This window comes from Prunus dulcis, chromosome 2, assembly GCF_902201215.1.
Source record: "Prunus dulcis chromosome 2, ALMONDv2, whole genome shotgun sequence".
Taxonomy (NCBI): Eukaryota; Viridiplantae; Streptophyta; class Magnoliopsida; order Rosales; family Rosaceae; genus Prunus; species Prunus dulcis.
The window spans coordinates 4,179,306-4,197,800 of NC_047651.1; the positions used below are offsets into that span (position 1 = coordinate 4,179,306).

The 18,495-nt window shown below is 36.1% G+C and overlaps 1 protein-coding gene across 4 annotated transcripts; it reads right to left on the reverse strand.

Annotated features, from left to right (window-relative positions):
* Positions 1-13: 13 nt before the first annotated feature.
* On the reverse strand, positions 14-18,031 carry LOC117618702 (protein unc-13 homolog). Of its 4 annotated transcripts, none has more exons than XM_034348402.1 (27): positions 17,826-18,031; positions 17,577-17,609; positions 17,319-17,494; positions 17,159-17,223; positions 16,467-16,812; positions 14,977-15,043; positions 14,675-14,828; positions 13,263-13,430; positions 13,012-13,122; positions 12,070-12,279; positions 11,008-11,109; positions 9,735-9,965; positions 9,284-9,358; positions 8,834-8,917; positions 7,765-7,947; positions 7,486-7,641; positions 7,157-7,249; positions 5,614-5,685; positions 4,817-4,934; positions 3,873-4,051; positions 3,331-3,412; positions 3,089-3,193; positions 2,901-3,007; positions 2,131-2,208; positions 1,939-2,034; positions 895-990; positions 14-356 (listed from the first exon to the last, which is right to left on the reverse strand). In XM_034348402.1, the coding sequence occupies exons 2-27, from the start codon at positions 17,582-17,584 to the stop codon at positions 183-185; spliced, it is 3,336 nt and encodes a 1,111-aa protein (XP_034204293.1). In that variant the 5' UTR covers positions 17,585-17,609; positions 17,826-18,031; the 3' UTR covers positions 14-182. The 4 variants fall into 4 exon arrangements, with proteins under 4 accessions (XP_034204293.1, XP_034204292.1, XP_034204291.1 ...); XM_034348401.1 differs by having other exon boundaries at positions 17,577-17,665; XM_034348400.1 differs by having other exon boundaries at positions 17,577-18,031.
* Between the last annotated feature and the right edge of the window lie 464 nt (positions 18,032-18,495).

Sequence of the window (18,495 nt, forward strand, 5' to 3'; positions counted from 1 at the left end):
GGAGGCAGAGAAGGGCACAAGCAAAATGGGTACATTAAAAAGAATGGACAAACATAAATACAACATTCGATTGCCTTTCACTTGAAATAACTGAAATGATACACATAAACATCACATTCCAGCGGAATACAAATTTTACTGCTTTACATTTCCAGAGGACTTGTGAATAGCTAAGGTTATCCCTAAGCTGTAGACTTTGGTATCTTGTACTGCTTCTTAAGGAAAAGAGAGGCCTCCGAATCAGCTCTGTGACATAGGATTCTCACAAGAGTCTTAGAATCAGCCCCTAGTTTGCTTCTACCACCCTGCACGCCGAGGCCACTGGAAGACTTCAAGTCCTCGATCAGTTCTCGAGTCTGAGAACAGAAAAAAGTAGAAAGAAAAAGTACCATAAATTTAAGTCGACAAGATCGTTGAGACATTAACACAATCAAACATTGAACTCTAAAAGCTCAAAATTTAAGCAGTCAGAAACTTTGCTATCTTTTACCTTGGTGTATTGTGTGCTTATGTGTGCATGTGCACGTGTGTGAGCCACAGTAATAAGATGGAAACCATCTTATTAGCTCCTTCATTTGGGTTGGAGTATTTGCATACATTGTATTATCCTTTTTCTGTTGAATCAATAAGAATATTGTTCGTGTTTGGGTATAGGGTAAAATAAGATGGTTCTCTCTCTCTCTCTCTCTCTCTCTCTCTCTCTCAACAAACTAATTTGTTGAAATCACAGCAAGAGGAATGCCTAAAAATAAATAAAAAAGAATCAGAACATGACGACTGTCCAGATGTACATTTTGCATTTTAATGAAACTCTCATTGATAGTGAAATATGATAATGCCTTAAATAACCTGATTCACTTGTAAAGTCTCAACCAGAGAAAAAGATGGACTAACCTCATAGCTGTGCAACTTTATTACATCTCGAACACGTGCTACCTGATTTTCGACAACTCCTCTTGGAAGCCCATCTCCTCCAGAGATAAAAAACTCCTGTTAATCACAACCACAATGACACAAAGTAAGTGCAAGTTTGGTTTATAAATTTGAAACTCCATGAAATGCTCTGTCATACGAAGTAGACAATTCTTCTTGTGAAGCAATTTAAATGAACAAATTCACCCGTTTATGTCTTCTTTTGCCAGATTAAGTTCAACCAACTTCCAAATGCCTACTTGTAAGTAAATTCCTTCTTTCCAACGCTAAGGGCCCTTTTGATAACCATTTTAATTTTAGTTTTTAGTTTTCATTTTTCATTTTTCATTTTTTGTGCTAGAGAATAGAGGAAAAAGAGGAATGGAAGTGAGAATGAGAGTGAAGATGAGAGGGGAGGATGGGAGCGAGGAGTTATAAATGTGAAAACAAGAACTAAAAACTGAAATCTATTTGAAATTGTTTTCATTTTCAAGTTTTTGTTTTCACTTTTGTTACTCCTCCCTCCCATCCTCCCTTTCATCTCATTCTCACTCTCATTTTCCTTTATACTCTAGCACAAAAAATGAAAACAAAAAACTAAAATTAAAATGGTTATCAAACGGGCCCTAAACGGAACAAGTGTAAATTTGTGGGAAAAGATGATATGCAACTTTGTTGGATTACCTATCTGGATTCAAAACATATTCTCTCTTTTTGCTCAGATATAAAAATAATTATTGGCTTATATTTTAACAGTCAACTTTAAAGTATGGTGATAAACCCCGGAAAAAAAAAAGAAAAAAAGAGAAAAGATTCCATGGTATCAAAGAAGCAAACCCGAGTACAAATCCCAAAAATGACAACCACCAAATATAGGTACTCTCATATGTTGGGGTCCTCTAATGGTGAGGTGATGTCCACATGTGAGGAGTGTTACGAGCTAAAATAACTGTTCACCCACATGTGAGGAGCATTCACCAATAAAAATTTACCACTTGCAATATTCAAAGGGCACAAAGCAGGTACCTTGAGGACCTCCAAATCTTCTTCTAATAGCTTTGCATCGCCCAAAGAGAAAATTCGTGATGGGCCTCCATCTAATACAACACGGAGTAAACCATCCTGGATAAAAAATAAAATAAAATAAAATTCCAAGGAAATAAAAATTACAGTAAATTTGACAGATTTGTGGAAAGAAGCAAAGGGCGAGGAATAGACCAGCGTTGCTTGAAGGAGGCTTGTCACGATGCGATCCCTTAGTGGTTCCACAATTATAGCACACAGTTGACTAAGTTCCTGCAGTAGTTCATAATGACAGGCAGCCCTTTGTCTTCAATATCAATACAATTTTAAGAAACAAATACAAATTAAAAAATGACATGGAAACATGGAAATTAATAACTGAAGAAGAAACACGTAATAGGTGGATAGAGAAATCAGACAGAACACTCCATTTGTCGTTCTTCTGAAACATAAACAATATGTCTAAACAAGTGCTAAAAATTATTCAACTCTACCAAGATGAATAGAGGTAAGTCAAAATTGACCCTACGTAGCATCCAATTTTGATGCCTTCTGAGCATGAATCCAACATAAAAGTCATATGATCAGGTTGATGTGCCAGATCCTAACTACCAACTACCATCTGAACCTATTAGTCAAGTTGATGTATCTTTCTACTTCATGAGATGTAACTCAAACTCCCAGGACCCTTGTTTAATGGCTAAACTTGTGCTAGCACTATCCACATGACAACACAATTAGGAGTGAATGTATACGCAACTTAAAAGGTTGATCAAGAAGAGGTACAATTCATAACATGTAGAACGTGAGGGCAATAAATATAGAATAATTTGGTTTCTTTCTATTGTGCAAGGAAATAGAGGCTAAAGGCAGATGAGATATTGACAGATCAGTCATTTTCGAGCTTAAGCAGCTTTAACTACCACCAAAAATAGAATGTAGCTTCCAAATGGAATAAATCTGACCGTATCAAGTGGTTCATAGACTGCTTCGAACCTAGAAAGAGAAACACTTGGTTTATATAAGTTGTTAATAAATGGTTCCCTCAAGTCCCAGAAGATAATCTTAGTTCCTGCAATAAACAGTTGGTAAATTAATAAATGGTCTAGTATCTCAAGGAATTTGACATCATCTAAAAACACAAATCTTGTACCAGTGAACTCGCAAATTTGATCTATAGCAGCATTTATATCTTTTCTACTCCCATCAAACGTGTCCTTCTGGGTGAAACTTTTTGACTTCTCATCTATGGATTTCTCTACAAACAAAAGGTCAATATAAGCACTGAAAAGATTGCAGACAAATGATGTTAATATGCGTTCCTCAACCTAAATTCCTGTAAATGGAAAGATTGCAAACAAATACAAAGTTAGAAAACCACTTTTCTGCACTTACTGGTAAACTTTTGGCTGGGCTTCTTCCTCGTCCATCGCTCCCACATGCTATCTTCCAACTTATTCAGCTGACTGATTGCATACTGTGAATAGCACAAAAGTACACCAGATTTTTCACTAATCTTATTGGTCAATCAAATTCCTATTAGAAAAAAGTATATGGCAACCAAACAAATTTATATCTAAAAGATATGGTGAAAAGAAACCGGAGGACCATCAAATGTAGATGCAACTAAAGATCTTTAGCAAATAATTATAACAGTGTCATCATTTTCTTATGAAACTTAGGTCTCATTAATATCCATGTTTTCACTTTCTTATGATTCTTATAAAAGAATCACGTGCATATAACCCATCATTTTCTCACCCAGGACACGTACAATACCAGAACAAAAACATTATAAGATCACAAGCACCTAGAAGAACTCATCCGGCCAATTCAAATTAGGAGTACCAAGGCTTAGTTGAGTTTAGCATTAAAACATCATTACGAAAATATTTCCTCCCCTCATAATGAAAACAAGAAGCTGAACCTGAACTTACATAAAGTGTATTTAACTGAACACAAAGCGTTGGAGTCGTTCGAACACTAATTTCAGTAGACCTTCTCTCATCAGGCAGCCTAGGGTCAAATAGTTCCTTCTTTACAAAAGCCTTTATTCCAACTTCCTTCTTGTATCTTGTAAGAATGGGCACAGGTGGAATTAAATCTTCCTTGGTAGCTGCATGACCAAAATCCCAATGTAAGGTCTGTGTGGATACAATAAGGGTAGACAACAAGGAAAAAAAAAAAAAAAAAAAAAAAAAAGGTTAAAATCATTTGTATGGCATGTAGAGAAGAATGAAAAATCTTGTTAGCTTGATACACATTGTTTAACATTATGGGGTATTGGTAAGCTAACTTGGTAGCAAGGCCTTGGTTGTAGGAGATCCTGGGTTGAAACCTCAAAACCACATTTCCCAATTCTTTGTTGGTTTGCAAGGTGTAGGTTGGGGCAGCACCTATTGGCATGCATTTCTCTCTCACCACACGTGAAGGAGGTTCAGTTTGATATACAGTGTTGACCCATTCCTTCACAACTTAAGCTTTTGGGGTCCAAGGGAAATCTAACAAATCTAACAATGTAATAAGAAAACAAATAAAGAAACAATTTTGTTTTCTTTTTGGGCACAAAATAAGTATTCATCATTCATGAACCTATTTATAACTAGAAGTTCCTGAGTTCAAAGAAATAAAAGCAGAAAAGAACATTTACGCAAATAAGTGCTACACTAATATCCATCAATAAAATTATCTACAGGTCAGTTCTCTAGAAGGCCATATAAACAACTGTTGCCCAAGGAATATGTACGAGAGTAGGGTAAAGGAAACATAACTTGTGATCAGATAATTTTAAATGACCCTCACGAAGTTTTCCACAATTGTGATAACACATGTATGTCATGTCAGTCAATTCAGAATTGTACAACTCACAAGTAGCACATACCCAACTTGTCAATGACATGATTTGCGAACACTTGAAAAGCATTGTCAACTCCGCGAAACAAACCACTCAATTCTGTAGGCCTCATTGGAACCTTGAGATCAAAAAATTGGTCGACAGTCTGCATGAAGAAATGTTTATAAGGAAGCACATCAGCAACGTTGGTCAGTGGCAAGAGCAGATAATAGATTTGAAGGCCAAATTCTACAAGTATATCCAGAATTGTAAGATTCCATATGAAACCACTGACAAATTCTAGAATTGAAGTACAGATACTTGACGATGCATTTAATAGTCCACTTCCTTTAAAACTAATCTCCAATAAAAGTTCCACATTATATCCAATTCAATTTATTTTTCATTTCATAAAGACATCCTTTCTTGATGAATAACACAATTATTTGACTGCTATTGATTGTACTATAGATGAGGACTCCTTGTCCATTGCATGCACTTTTTGAGTTTTTATTTTTAAAAAAGTACATTTCGGTTAAAAAAAATAACACAATCATTTGAAACCCAGAAATGAAAGCATTTCAAAGATATCAATGGCAACGATACAATTATTTGAGAAGATGCAGACTTTTGGAAACATATAACAAACTTATTTATCACCAATTATAAGTGTGTGACCCATATTGTCAACTATGTGTGCATTTTTATTATGAATACGTAAGTTATTGTTATACACATACATATAAATTGATCACTGTTTTTTTTCATTATGAAAGATATCCAAAAACTACTTTATAGCTTATACAATACCATATGCAAAACCCAAAAAGAACAAACAGTCATACCTCCTCCACAATCCTAAAAACTTCAACTATTGAACTCCCATGCCGCTGTTGAGGTGATATTGGGTCCCACCTCTGTAACATAATGCACACAAACATTAAGCAACTCACAAGATGAAAAAAGAAGCCCCATATATTGTTACAAAAAATGAAGATGAGAAAAGTTTCCATAAATTATAACAAAAACTAACCTACATGCAAATGGTGATAAAACGGCCTTCCCTAAATTGTTATGAAAATTAAACAAAGGACAAAATGGAACTAGAATAATTATGTCTGAAGAGGCAGGACAGCCAGACGTTCCTACAAATACCCAATTACTGAATAAGCCCCATGTGTTCAAAGTATTAACGAGTCTATGACAATCCTAATTACTGAATGGCATAATGAGTAGCAGACTTGGCCGTTGATACACAAAACTTACAATTTTACATGAGATCATGGATGATAGATTTGAGTAATACAATCATAAGAAATAACCGGATGCTTCACATATACTACCTTCCTCTCATTATCCACACTGATAGAAAGACGAGATAAAAGTATTATCTCTTTTATAAAACCCTTCCACAGAATATTACACAAGTATTACTAACCACAGTTTAGAGGCAGGGGCCTCTCCCCTATTTTATTTGTCACCATGACTCCTCAATATAACATACCTCAAAGCTACCAACTTCCTGGTACCCAACGCCACCACTAATTAGGTGAGAAAACATCATTCCAACAATAGTTTTTGAAGGAAGTTGAGGTTCCACCCCAAAACCAATTGGCAATGGCGGGAGTAGCCTTACTCCTTGTGAACTCAGCTAGGTCCCTTAACTTTTCAATGTGGGACAAACACTCTCAACACGCCCCCGCACGTGTGGCGAACTTTCAGGCCTTACACATGAACAACACATATTGGGTGACATGAAAGCACGTGTGGCCGTTGGGCTCAACATGTGAAGCCTTGCTCTAATACCATGAGGGGAGTTGAGGTTCCACTCCAAAAACCAATTGGCCATGGGGAGAGTAGCCCAACTCCTTATAAGCCCTTGCTAGGTTTCTCAACTTTCCAATGTGGGACAATTCACTTTCACATTCTCACATGCCTCTGCACGTGTGGCCGTTGGGCTTTCACACATGGGCAACCCGCTCTGATACCACGAAGGAAGTTCAGGTTCCACCCCGAAACTAATTGGCAATGGGAGGAGTAGCCCAACTCCCTTAATTTTTCAATGTGGGACAAACACTCAACAGTTTTAATCCATGTGAAAACACATAGGACACTTTCCTTCTGACTGGATTAACAGAAGTTACCAATCTAGAGTATATCGAACAAGTACAACAATTTCTGAAGAAAGACATAAATTACCAGTCAATACCATGTTCACCCCTACGTCTCAAACAGGTAGCATAAAAACAAAAATGTGCTTGCTTCCTTTCTTTTTATTGCTTTTATGGCTTGTGCTTTCAAGATGAGAGCAATAAAAAGTAAACTAACATAAGAAATTAAAACATTAAAAGAAAAAAGAAAAAAAAAAGTATAAACTTTAAATTTTACCTCTTGTTGAACAGCGCGTTCAACCCAACCTAAGATCCTTCCAAGTTGCGAATTGACCCAACGCATCACCAATGTTCCAGATATGGATCCAATCTAAGAAGATATAAGAAGTTCAATAAAATGAAAATAAGGCGCAATGGAGCATATTGGTAAACAGTAAACCTGACATATTGTTTGCAACTATCTAATTTTTCAGCTTTAGCTTAGCGGAACCAAGTCTTTTTCCAATTGTGCATATCCATCACTTTACACTATTAGAAGACAAGTTTACATTAAAAAGAAAAAGAAAAAAAGGAGATATGTAATGTAGAAAAAAATCCAACTATCACCTGGTATGGAGCTAGTTTCCTACAGTATATATCTGCAGTTTCCTCTCCAGAATTGGATGTAATAAGTTCAATAATGTACTGCTCAAGGTTATCAGCTGCTGGAAATACAGATATTACATCCTCGGTCAGATGTTCAGCCACACCGAGAAAAGGTTTCTGAAATAACACATTAGCATTAAGTTCTCCACTTCCACCCTAAAAAACTACTGTATCGTGGAAAAAATGTAGATACATGTAATTCTCATTATTGAAAAAAAGGGAGGGAGCATATAAGCTCACCAACTTGTTGCCATAAAGCCTATGAAGGAGTGAGGCTGAGACAGAAGTTGCTTGTGGATGCCTCTGGGATAAAATTGGCATGAACATGGTTGTATCTTTTTTTAAGAGTTTCTTGGTCTCTTCAGCAAGCAATGCCAAAGGATGTTCATGCTTTGAGTCTGATTTTTCAACAGACTGTAAGATCTGTACAACGAGAAAATACATTTTTAAAATTAAAAATTCAAATCCATTATTCAGCCGTCTTAAATGGAAACTTTAATCGTATCAACGGTATCTGTTTATGTAAGTGTGTGTGTATGTGTGTGTGTGTGTGTGTGCGCACATGAGTTCTGTGGAGAGTGACCACTGAATAAATTGTGTACCGAACTCTACTCTGAACAATTTACCACTCGGTGTCTTCTCGATTTTGAAGCTTGCTAGTTACTAGTAAGCCTAGCTTGACATCACTGCACCTTTGTCTTTGACTAGGGTCCCAACACAATATTTATAAGATCAGTGTTTTATTGACTATTCAGGGGAAGTGTGTGTTAGAGCTGTAGATCTTTCTCTAGTTAGTGTTTTATTAACATTAATGTATTATTGTATTTTACATTCATGCTTAAATTCTGCAGCACAAGAGCCCATAGAGATCACCAAAATCTGACCCTTCCCCAAAGATGATGATAAACAATTAGGGACAAAGTTTCTGGTCAACTACTACAACTTTATGCACATGATAGAGCCTAAAAATAATTCCTATACAGCCAAGTTTTGATCAATTTTGTTAGTTACCTACTACTTTCAAAAGTTTAACATGTTAGAATGCGGGCTTGAATTTCCTCATGACTGGGGTCTAACATATACACAACACTGGACTCCTGTTCTAATACCATGACAAATATTTTTGGTCTACTAATGTTCCAAAAGCTTAAGTATGGGCCAAGTATTGTTTTTTTCCTAACACCTCCCTTCCCAGAGGAGAAGTCCATTGCCTAATTTTCCTACATTAAATTTTGCTTAATTGAAATAGTAAGACTTACTAATATATTTTGTGTCAAAAATCTTATAAAAAAATCACTGAAACACTTACCCTTGTAAATGCATTCTTAATAGAAGATAATATATATGATTCTATCTGATCTCGATCTGTGTTGGATGTATATTGCATCATTGCCTGTGGAAGAAATAAAAGAAATCATCTTTAAACCTTTTACAATTTGACAACACATTCGAATATTTGTTATTTAAAAAAAAAATCCAGATACTGGAGTTGGCAAAAAATAAGGGTTCGTCACAAGAAAGAATAACTTAGAAAAGTTGGAAAGTTATACTAGTTGTTTTCCACAAGTCAAGAACCATGCTTGGCTCCTCACCGCTGAGATGTCACCAATTCATACCAATGAATTGGTGAAAGTGGTGAGTCCCACCATTCACCTGACACCTTAGCAGTGAGAAGAAAAGTTTTTCCTCACCGATGAAGAACCATGCATTATTCTCTAATATTAGTCAAGCACAAAGTTTCTTTTGAGTCTACACATACTGCTTCAGGTTCCTCCAATAGAAGCCTTTGAGCAATCATTGCAACAGCTACTATATTCTCCATCATAACTGGCACCTACAAGGTACATGAGAAGTTTAAGAAAACTGAGTTGCAACCAGGAAGGTCCCTTGGTAAAAGTGACTAAAATTAGCATAATTTTTTAATTAGCTGAATCAGCTGGAGCCCAGAGTGGTGTCATGAAGATGCAACAGTAACAAGTACCAGAAGTGAAAAAAGCTGCATAGCATCAATACACAAGCATATAATAAAACAGAAAGATCATGCAAGCAAATGGGCACAAGACCTATGATAGTTATTTCCATGGTAGTATAAAAACAAACATATACAAATTAAAAATAATTGCTTAACAAAGCTAACATCAGCCTGACAATAAACCAAATTAAGAATGAGGACCACACCCAAGTATAGCACTTCTAGGACCTTAGCATACCTCAGAAAAGTGCAGATGGTAGTCTCCTAACTGCTTATCGGCCCATTTCTGAATGGGCAACAAGAAGGACTGTAAGAAAGATAAATCTTGGTGACCCTGATCGCCTTCAACTCTACAATGCAAACTCTTCAAGTGTAACCTCTCTTGTGGTCCCCGTTGTTCCTTCAATGGTATTTTCTTTAACTGTTCAATGGCATGTTTTAAAACTCCTTGTTCACTTGTAATAACATGCTGTGATCACAGAATCAATACAAACTGTAAATGGCGATGACACTTATCAGTAGAAAAAGTTTACTAATGGAACTGCCAAGATCAGACAGTCATGAGAAAAGACAAAAATAAAACAAAAGAATTAGAAAGAACTAATCTAGCTGAAAAGAAACTCAAAGAATTGAACAAATACAGCAATTGTTGTAGAATAACCAACTCAAATAAAATGAGAGTACATAATTGACATGATATCATGCTGACAAGGAGCCACTCATGAAAGACATTCCACTATCAGTATCTTTATACTTGAAACCTCCTAAAAATATGCATGTACGAATTTTTATCACTGTAGAGTGTGTGTGTGTGTGTGTGTGTGTGTGTGTGTGTGTGTGTGTACATGTGGTGGGCTTCAATTTCCAGAGAAAAGATTTGCCAGTTGAAAAGTATAAGATGAAACGTCAAGTTGTACAAAACCAAAGTCAATTGAACCAAGCTTTTGAATACATCTACTACATGTTAGAATCTATTATTAGTGTCATTCAATGCAACTTCAATTATCCAAGATGCTCTACATAGAAATTTTTAAAATGTTGGAAAAACATTGATGTTTCCAAAGATATGGAATGCCTTCAATAAGAATGAGAGGTTCATGGGATGGGAGAGGAGTACCTCTGATTGTATAACTTATAGGCCTATAGGCCTCAGACTAAAACAAAATTATAAACAACATCGTACAAAACTCTGGGTTTGTACAATCAGAGGTACATGTTGTTTGTGTGTGTGTGTGTGTGTGTGCGCGCGTGCGTGAGAGAGAGAGAGAGAGAGAGAGAGAGAGAGAGAGTCCTTTATGTCTGTTAAGTCCATATCTTCCAGTAATTATATGAAAAACAAATATCTTTCTTAAGAGTACATATTATAAATGTAACAATATAAGACACAAGTCAACCATACTCTCCATCACATATAAACAATGACATTATAGTTTTCCCAGAAAAGAACAAAAACATCACTTTAGTGGCTGCAGAACAATGCGAAAAGTAAATTACTTTTATGCCTATTTTACCTGACGGAATAAGACCCATGCATAGCAGGTGTAATGCATGGTCTCCGTGATTCCTAAAACACGCCACGTTGACTTCACAAGCTCGAGTATTTCTTCCACTTCCTGAAAATAAAGATAATCTAGAGACTCTGAGAGACAAAGAAAAAAAGCCCAGCTGCTGCTTTCTTTGTAAATTCATATTTGACAACTTGGGGTATCTACAGCTGGAGCCCGCATGCAACAATAGACAACAGTGACTGTTAACGGTTTTCATGTTTGTGCCCTAAAGATTCTCAGGTTAAATAAGTTTTTGACTTCAGCCTTTAATTAAGAACTGAGTTATAAACTTTTTTGCCTCACAGGGGTAACCATGCAGAAATTTGTATGTATTATTTAACAATCGTGTTGAGTTCAGGACTTCCTAGGAGCCCTGGGTATGAAATAAGTCCGTGTGTTTGAGACGTACTTCTTTTTTTAACTGGATACTCTCATTATTATTAGTTTGGCTTAAGAGTATACTTCAAAATCAGTTGTCGATAAAATTTAATTATTTTGTGTTTCAGGCATCTCTCTCTCTCTCGTATTGTTTAACTTGGTACAACAACCCGACTTCTCTCTGTTCTTATCTCTTCAAGACCTTAATTCTCTCCTTAGCCCCACATTCCACAATATTTGCCCCCAAATAAGCAATCATAAAATGAGCATTCTTCTTAGATTTCAATCAATTTCAGCTATCAAGATTCAACCTTTTCACCACTAATTTACAACCCCTAAAGCTTTCTTCCTACATTTCCAAGCCTTAAACCCATAATTCTTTCAACCCTAGCGCCCACCACATAAAACCAAGGTTAAGTTTCCTAAACTACCATACATCACTATGAAGTAAAGCAAAACTACATTTTATTTTACAGAAAAAATTCTGAAATCTGAGAGCTTTTAAAACAGAATGGAGATCCTAACTCCAGAAAGCTTTTAAAACCCAACCAATCAAGCAGAAAGTGACTTGGCAATGTAAATGAATGCAGTTCTTTTGTAGATTTTGACAGAGCCGTGTTGTCATGGCCAAGAACCAGAAGTACTAACCTCAGTCAACTTTCCCTCATCTAACATATCAAAGACACTGAGAAGCAGTTTCTCATACAGTCTAACGTTCAAGTGATAACCATCTGCCCAGTGACATACTTCACCAGTTAAGTCACCACGAGCAGGCCTCTCAGCAAGTGGAGTGGCAATCTCTCGAAGAGATCTTAAGCATTCTGTTCGTTGGAGTTCACCCGTGGAAGGTGGAAGAAACTACAATCAAAAGAGAAAGGAAAGGGGGCGAAATGAAAAACAAAACAAATAGAATTATACCAAAAGCAACATGCAAAAAATTGAGATGGAACCATGCCAGAAATGTAGACCATATTAATTTTTTTTTTTAAACCACCAAGTTATAAAATAAATCATTATTATAAAAAATTATGGGCCAGAGTTCACATGGTGGTAAAACAGGAAATGGGTGATAATTTGTTAGTTTACAACAAAAGAACACCTAACGCCCAACTATATGCCACATGAGCCATAGTTGACGTCGTAAAACAGTGAGTGGGACTGGGTAGCTTTTAGGTCATTTTCTTCATTTTCTTTTTTTCTTGTTTACCAAAAACAGAGAGAGAGAGAGAGAGAGAGAGAGAGAGAGAAGAAAAGTTTAACACCCAAACAAGATCAGTAGAATTCTTTTTAACAAGATATAAAAATACAAGAGAAATGCACAAAAATTCCATCATATTCCACATACACCCTCAAAGAAAAACACAAGTTACACTAATGTTTAACACCCAACTACCCCTATTTCTGGTGTTTCCAAAGCAAATAAAAGGTTTAAGACCCAAATATTTCCATTATAATCTTATAATTATATAAAGTAGAACAAATGGTTTTCGAGTGTTAGTTAAGAGAATAAATGATTGGGTAAGGGAAATTTTAATTGTCTATTATTGTGATAGAGAGCATTCCAGCCATTTAGACGAACAGAAGACATACCTCAGATTCTTCAATTTTTGCTAAAAGAATCCTAAACTCACTCGCCTTCCGTCCAGACTCCCCAAATCCAACAGCAGGGAAATTAAGAAGCCCTTCCTCCAACATATTCAACTGTGAAAACAAATCAGAATTTCTCAATTTGGATCTCATGTGCATATATGGTCACCCCCCCAATTTCACCACATAGGAAATTTACAAGGCCAATAAAACGTATCAAGACAAAATGATAGATTGTAAGGAACAGAACTTACCTGCCTTTTCTGCCACCGTATATACGCCTTCTTGTCAGAAAATTCTGTTCGTGAAATACAACAGAGAAGTTCCAGAGGAACCAGTAGGGCATCCATTCTTTTTCCCACTTTTCCAGCTAGGGCATTAAGCAGCCCTTGTCTAGTTCTGATGTCCATGGCCTCAGATATCTGCATTTACGAGTATGGGAAAAAAAAATCATTAAATCAATATGAATCCAACAAAATACAGTTCACCAAAACTGCATAAAAAATCATATTTGAAGACAGCAATGATTTCAGAACCCCTCTGGCTGACGCCACGTCAATTACAAACCAATAATGAGGTACAGAAAGGGTCACAATAAGATGAATACATTCAGTGGGGACCCGAACAAGGAAAGAAACAACTGACCCACTTATAAAATTTTACAGTGCATAGCAGCTTGAAGTGACAGCTAGTAATGCATACAAAATAAACATATGCATGTACCAAATCTTGTATTGCTGGGCTACGATAAAGAAAAATTATGCAACAGCACATGACTCGGAACTAGCACAACCAGATGATTGTTTACAATATGGTCCATTCTCCAGTGAACTAATAAGCTTATACATGACGCTCAGCCTTTTAGTCTTAGTAATTAACCATCCGGTTTCAAAAGAAAAACATGCCATGCAGTCCTCCTTTGTGCTCGCATAGTTCTTAAGTATTCTACCATATGGGCTCATTTAGTATGCTGGACTGAACCTCTACTATGTCAATTTGATTGTAATGTACTTCTTCCTATTGTATTAACCTTACTACTAGCATGGGTTTGGTACTGTCAGGACTAAGACGCCGGATAATCTGTATGGTGTTATGTATTATGCTGTATAAGGGAACCAACAGAACTAAACAATGATTAAATAATTTCTAAAAATAATCTTATTTAGGAAGCTTAAAAATGCCTTCTATCATATTTGTAACTATCATTTATAAATATCATTCATCTCCAATGCTTATCAAACACCGCTTATTTGAAAGTTTTACAAACTACTCCTCAAGATCAATACACCCATTCGGGATGATGGAGGAGTTCCAACCCCTCTGTCTTCCATTTTTAATAATACAAATTAATTGAACATTAATGGCATGTTACTTTAAGTCATAAATCAGGGAAGTTGAGAATAGCGGAGAGAAGGAATGGGTATCGGATTAACTATTCCCCCCTAATCAATCTAATTTATGGTTTTTCAATTATTGGATTGTAAATTTTAATGTAAAACTCACATAAATTTTGATTTCTCACGTGTTAGTAAACCCAGGGGAAGTTTGGAATCGGAATAATTAGAACACCATTCCAGGTAAGTAAGCATGCCATAAAAGGAGAGGAAAAGGGAGAAGAAATAGAGTAGAAATGCCTCCATTTGAAAAGCAAATGACTACTAAATACCTCCATCTGGACACGCATGCTCTCCAACAAACCAACCAATCCAGGTGCTCGTTGAGACTGACTCAAAGGATTTTCATTTCTACTACGTCCAAGTTTCCTCATCAGCTTGGACCTTTTGTCTTTCTTTTTCTCTTTTGACGGCACAATCAGACCCCTGTTCAGACAGAGAGAGTGCAAGCATGGATGGTGTCATGTCAGAACTAAACTAAGTACACAAATAGACCTGCAATCACAACAGCATTTCCTTGATTTACAAGAAAACAAAAAATATTTGCAGACCCAATAAGAAAATGAAAGTATACCCTGCAGCACCAGCACATGCTAAAAGGACTTCATATGCAGTTTCACGGAGATCATCTTCTGTGATACCTAAACAAGAAAAGGAGGAAAAAAAATTATGACAACCACCCTGTGCTTTTTAGTGTCAACTTTCATCAATCATCCTAGGGGCTGGGAATGCAGTCTTATATACTGATTGCCAAATGTGTGGAAAAAGCAGACAGATGCATCGGTATAGGATACCAGTAGGTTACTCTATACCTCTTTAATACTTCCTAATGTGCCAAATATTTTTAAAAAATGCATCCAAACATAAATAATAATTAAAAATAAAATCATGGTCTCAAATTGGGCAGCTGTTATAGACTGAAACATAGCAAAGGGTCATATGAGATATGTTTTACTCTTTGAGTTATACATAAATTAAGAATGCTTGTATGATGAATCTATCACACCATATGAGTGTAACAATCTCGGAGAACTTTGAAAAAAATGTATGTAAATATATATACATTGATCTACGTGCATGCGCATTTAACATTGTGGCGATATTGCAGTCTACTCTTTCCAGAATATTACATTTCAATGTATCCAACATCCATATCCAACCTTCCTTGTGCAAAAGAAACAGACCATTAATACCAATATTCATCATGAAAATCTCCAAAACCCAAACATCTTCAAATCCATTATTCCATTAATATCATCAGAATCTTACGCAAGATGTGGTTAATGATACAGAATTTAAAGTGTGTAAGCTCGGTAGAGGATAGGGTGTCTATCTAGAGGTGGGACCATTGCCCTAACTATGTTGGTCTTTAAGTAGTATTCCTTTTTCATGTCTCTCTTTCGAATGTCAAGTAGAGTAGCTAAGGTTTTAGAAAAAAATGATGTGGGAAATCCTATTGATGCATAGCTCTGTTTTGCATTGGTTGTCGAATCGTCGTCGAGTAGTCTAGCTAGCAACTACCAGCTAGACCACTGGACAACTTGTCCCCTGTTTTGTATTTTTTTCATTTTAACGAAACTGTGTTTCTTATCACAATATTTATATAAAAAATAGTACAATGTATATCATATCCAGTTAGTTTAGAATTGAAAAGTCAACCAATGACCATAAATTCAAATCTTATTGTACTACCTGAATCTGGCACTTCTACTGAATACATAGTGTAGTTTTTCATGGTTAAGTATAATGTAGTTTGACTAGATTTATATGGTACGAATATACGCTGGTATTGGTTTAGTAGGAATGATGATATCAAAGTACACAACTTTTTATTTGAGAGCTAACTCTCTCTAGATTTTTTATTTTTTTTTATTTTCTTTCCTTTCTTGTTCGATAAGTTGAGGCCAAAATTTAATGTATCCGCACCTACCTCTTTATCACATGAGCCCACACCCAAGGGCCATCATGTGGGAAGTGTAGGTCATTAATTAGACTAGTTTCATACAGGGGAAATTTTACATAATTTAGTTTTGATACAATTTCAATGGCTTTAAAATCTATTACCTGTCTTAAAAGAAGGCAATCCAAGCGAAAGATCAGTAGCATCGTTTCGAATCCTTCGTGAAATCCGGAGACTGTCAGCCTCATCAATATCATCATCCTCAAAATCTTCAATATCATCTACAGTCAGTTCTTGAGCTTGTGTGTAGTTAAAAGATTCTGACTTTGACACACTTGATGCAACCGGAGATGAGTCAAGGTCAGGAATAGATGATAAGACACCAGGAGGTGGAGTTAGAACAGGAGGTGGCACGAAGTCTGGAACAGGTGGTGGTGCCCGTTTTGGAGGAGAACCGGAAAACTCAGGATTCGTAACCAAAAAGAATTCACCAGCAGAACCTGTACTATTCTGGTAAAGTGGAAAAATGAACAGAATGGATATAATTTAAGCAAACAAATTAACAGGAACAAGAGGAAATGGACCAAATTACAAAATAAAAAACAAAACAAAAAGAAATCAACCAAAACCCAGAAAAGATGAGCATACATAATGACCACAGGAGCTGCAGAAGGAAAGACTATTAATTGGGAATTCTATTTCCTTGATTGGTCCTAATTTGGATCCACATTATTAAAAACAAAACGGGTAATAACAACACTAAATCTCCAACGAGATTTGAACTCCAAAGCTGACAAAAGCTTTCACTAATCAACATGAGAATAATTCACTAAATCATGTCTTAAATTGCACTTACCATCTGGGGTAACCCAGTATGGTCATGGTAGTCTCTAATAGCTTCCGAGAGTTCAAGCATTCCACCTACAGAACAAAAATAGCGTCTATATATGTGTAAAGAAAGAAACCTAACAAAACCAATAAGTCGAAATCAACAATAAACAAACCAGATAAACCACCTTTCTTAGCACAATTGAGCACATAATCAACACTGACTTGGTCTAGATCCACATCATCTAGGGTAACCGCGCCAGGAGGCATTATCACCTTCTTTATTAAGCTACCGGCAAGTATAAAATCCAGAAGTATTCGCCTGTCCCGGCGATACCGTTGCAAAAGCTCCACAGCATTCTCCCCACATTCCATTACCAAATTGAAGTTTTCGTTTTGTTGTTTTAGCAAAGCAAAATTCTTTCAAAATAAAAAGCAAGACTTACTCTTCCATCTGAAAATTATTCCAACTCTGCTACCTGACAAATACCCCAAAACAGGAAAACTCAAGCTTCACAGAGTGGCACAGCTTGCTCTGGGTGGTAAGCAAGAAAAGGGAAGAAAAGAAAATGAAACTTAAAGCTGGGGCTCCATTTCTTAGAAGCACAAGAGAAGATCCGTTTCCGTTTGGCGGCTATGATTTCAGAGAAGAAAATGAAACTGCAGAATCAGAGAAGCATGTCCGAATTGTTTACCTCAGTTTTTCTCAGCAACCAAACAGAGCATTAAGCTTAAATGAGTGAGAGTGAGAATCGCGGGACTCAAAAATGTAGAGGAGGAAAGCAAGTGAAACGGCGAGTTTTGACCGCTGTTGAGTTGAGTTGGGTTTGGCAGCTTCAAGCGGAAGTCCCGGCAACGGGTTTTGAAAGAGATGGAGAGAGGAAATCCCAGTCGATTTGGATCTAAAAAGCTATTTTTAATTATTTGTGGAGAAAGTAACTATTTGGGAATTTTACTACTAGTGGAAAGCTGGACGCACCGCGCCATAGTGCAAGAAGGAACGCGTGTCGAAATTCTAAGAAAGGGACGTGGGTTTCCAATTCCAATAGACAACAGTTTTTCAAGTCTAATAAAAGAGGAATGCTAGCAATCTTCTCTTTAATTTTCTTTTTTAGACTTTCTCTCTTCTTTTTATGACAAGTATCATTTTTCTCACTTAAAATAATGTCATTAATGCATCACACAATTTAATTTTTATTTTCCAAGTTTACCCTTTTAAAATATATTGACTTTTATATTTCCTTCAATTTATTCAAATTTTGTTATAACTTCTTTACCACATTGTTAAAAAATAAATAATAATAAAAACATAAGAAAAAAGTCATACTTTTAAAAAATAAAAATAAAGTTTGTTTCATGACATTG

Bases quoted from the DNA above. Each gene is read 5' to 3' on its own strand.
- LOC117618702 (XM_034348399.1), bottom strand. From the start codon at position 17,505: ATGGAATGTGGGGAGAATGCTGTGGAGCTTTTGCAACGGTATCGCCGG. The intron at 12,280-13,011 runs GTATGTCTTCTG...TTTTGATTGTAG, and splicing joins CAAAAATTGAAGAATCTGAG to TTTCTTCCACCTTCCACGGG. The intron at 7,250-7,485 runs GTGATAGTTGGA...ATATCTTCTTAG, and splicing joins GGAAACTAGCTCCATACCAG to ATTGGATCCATATCTGGAAC.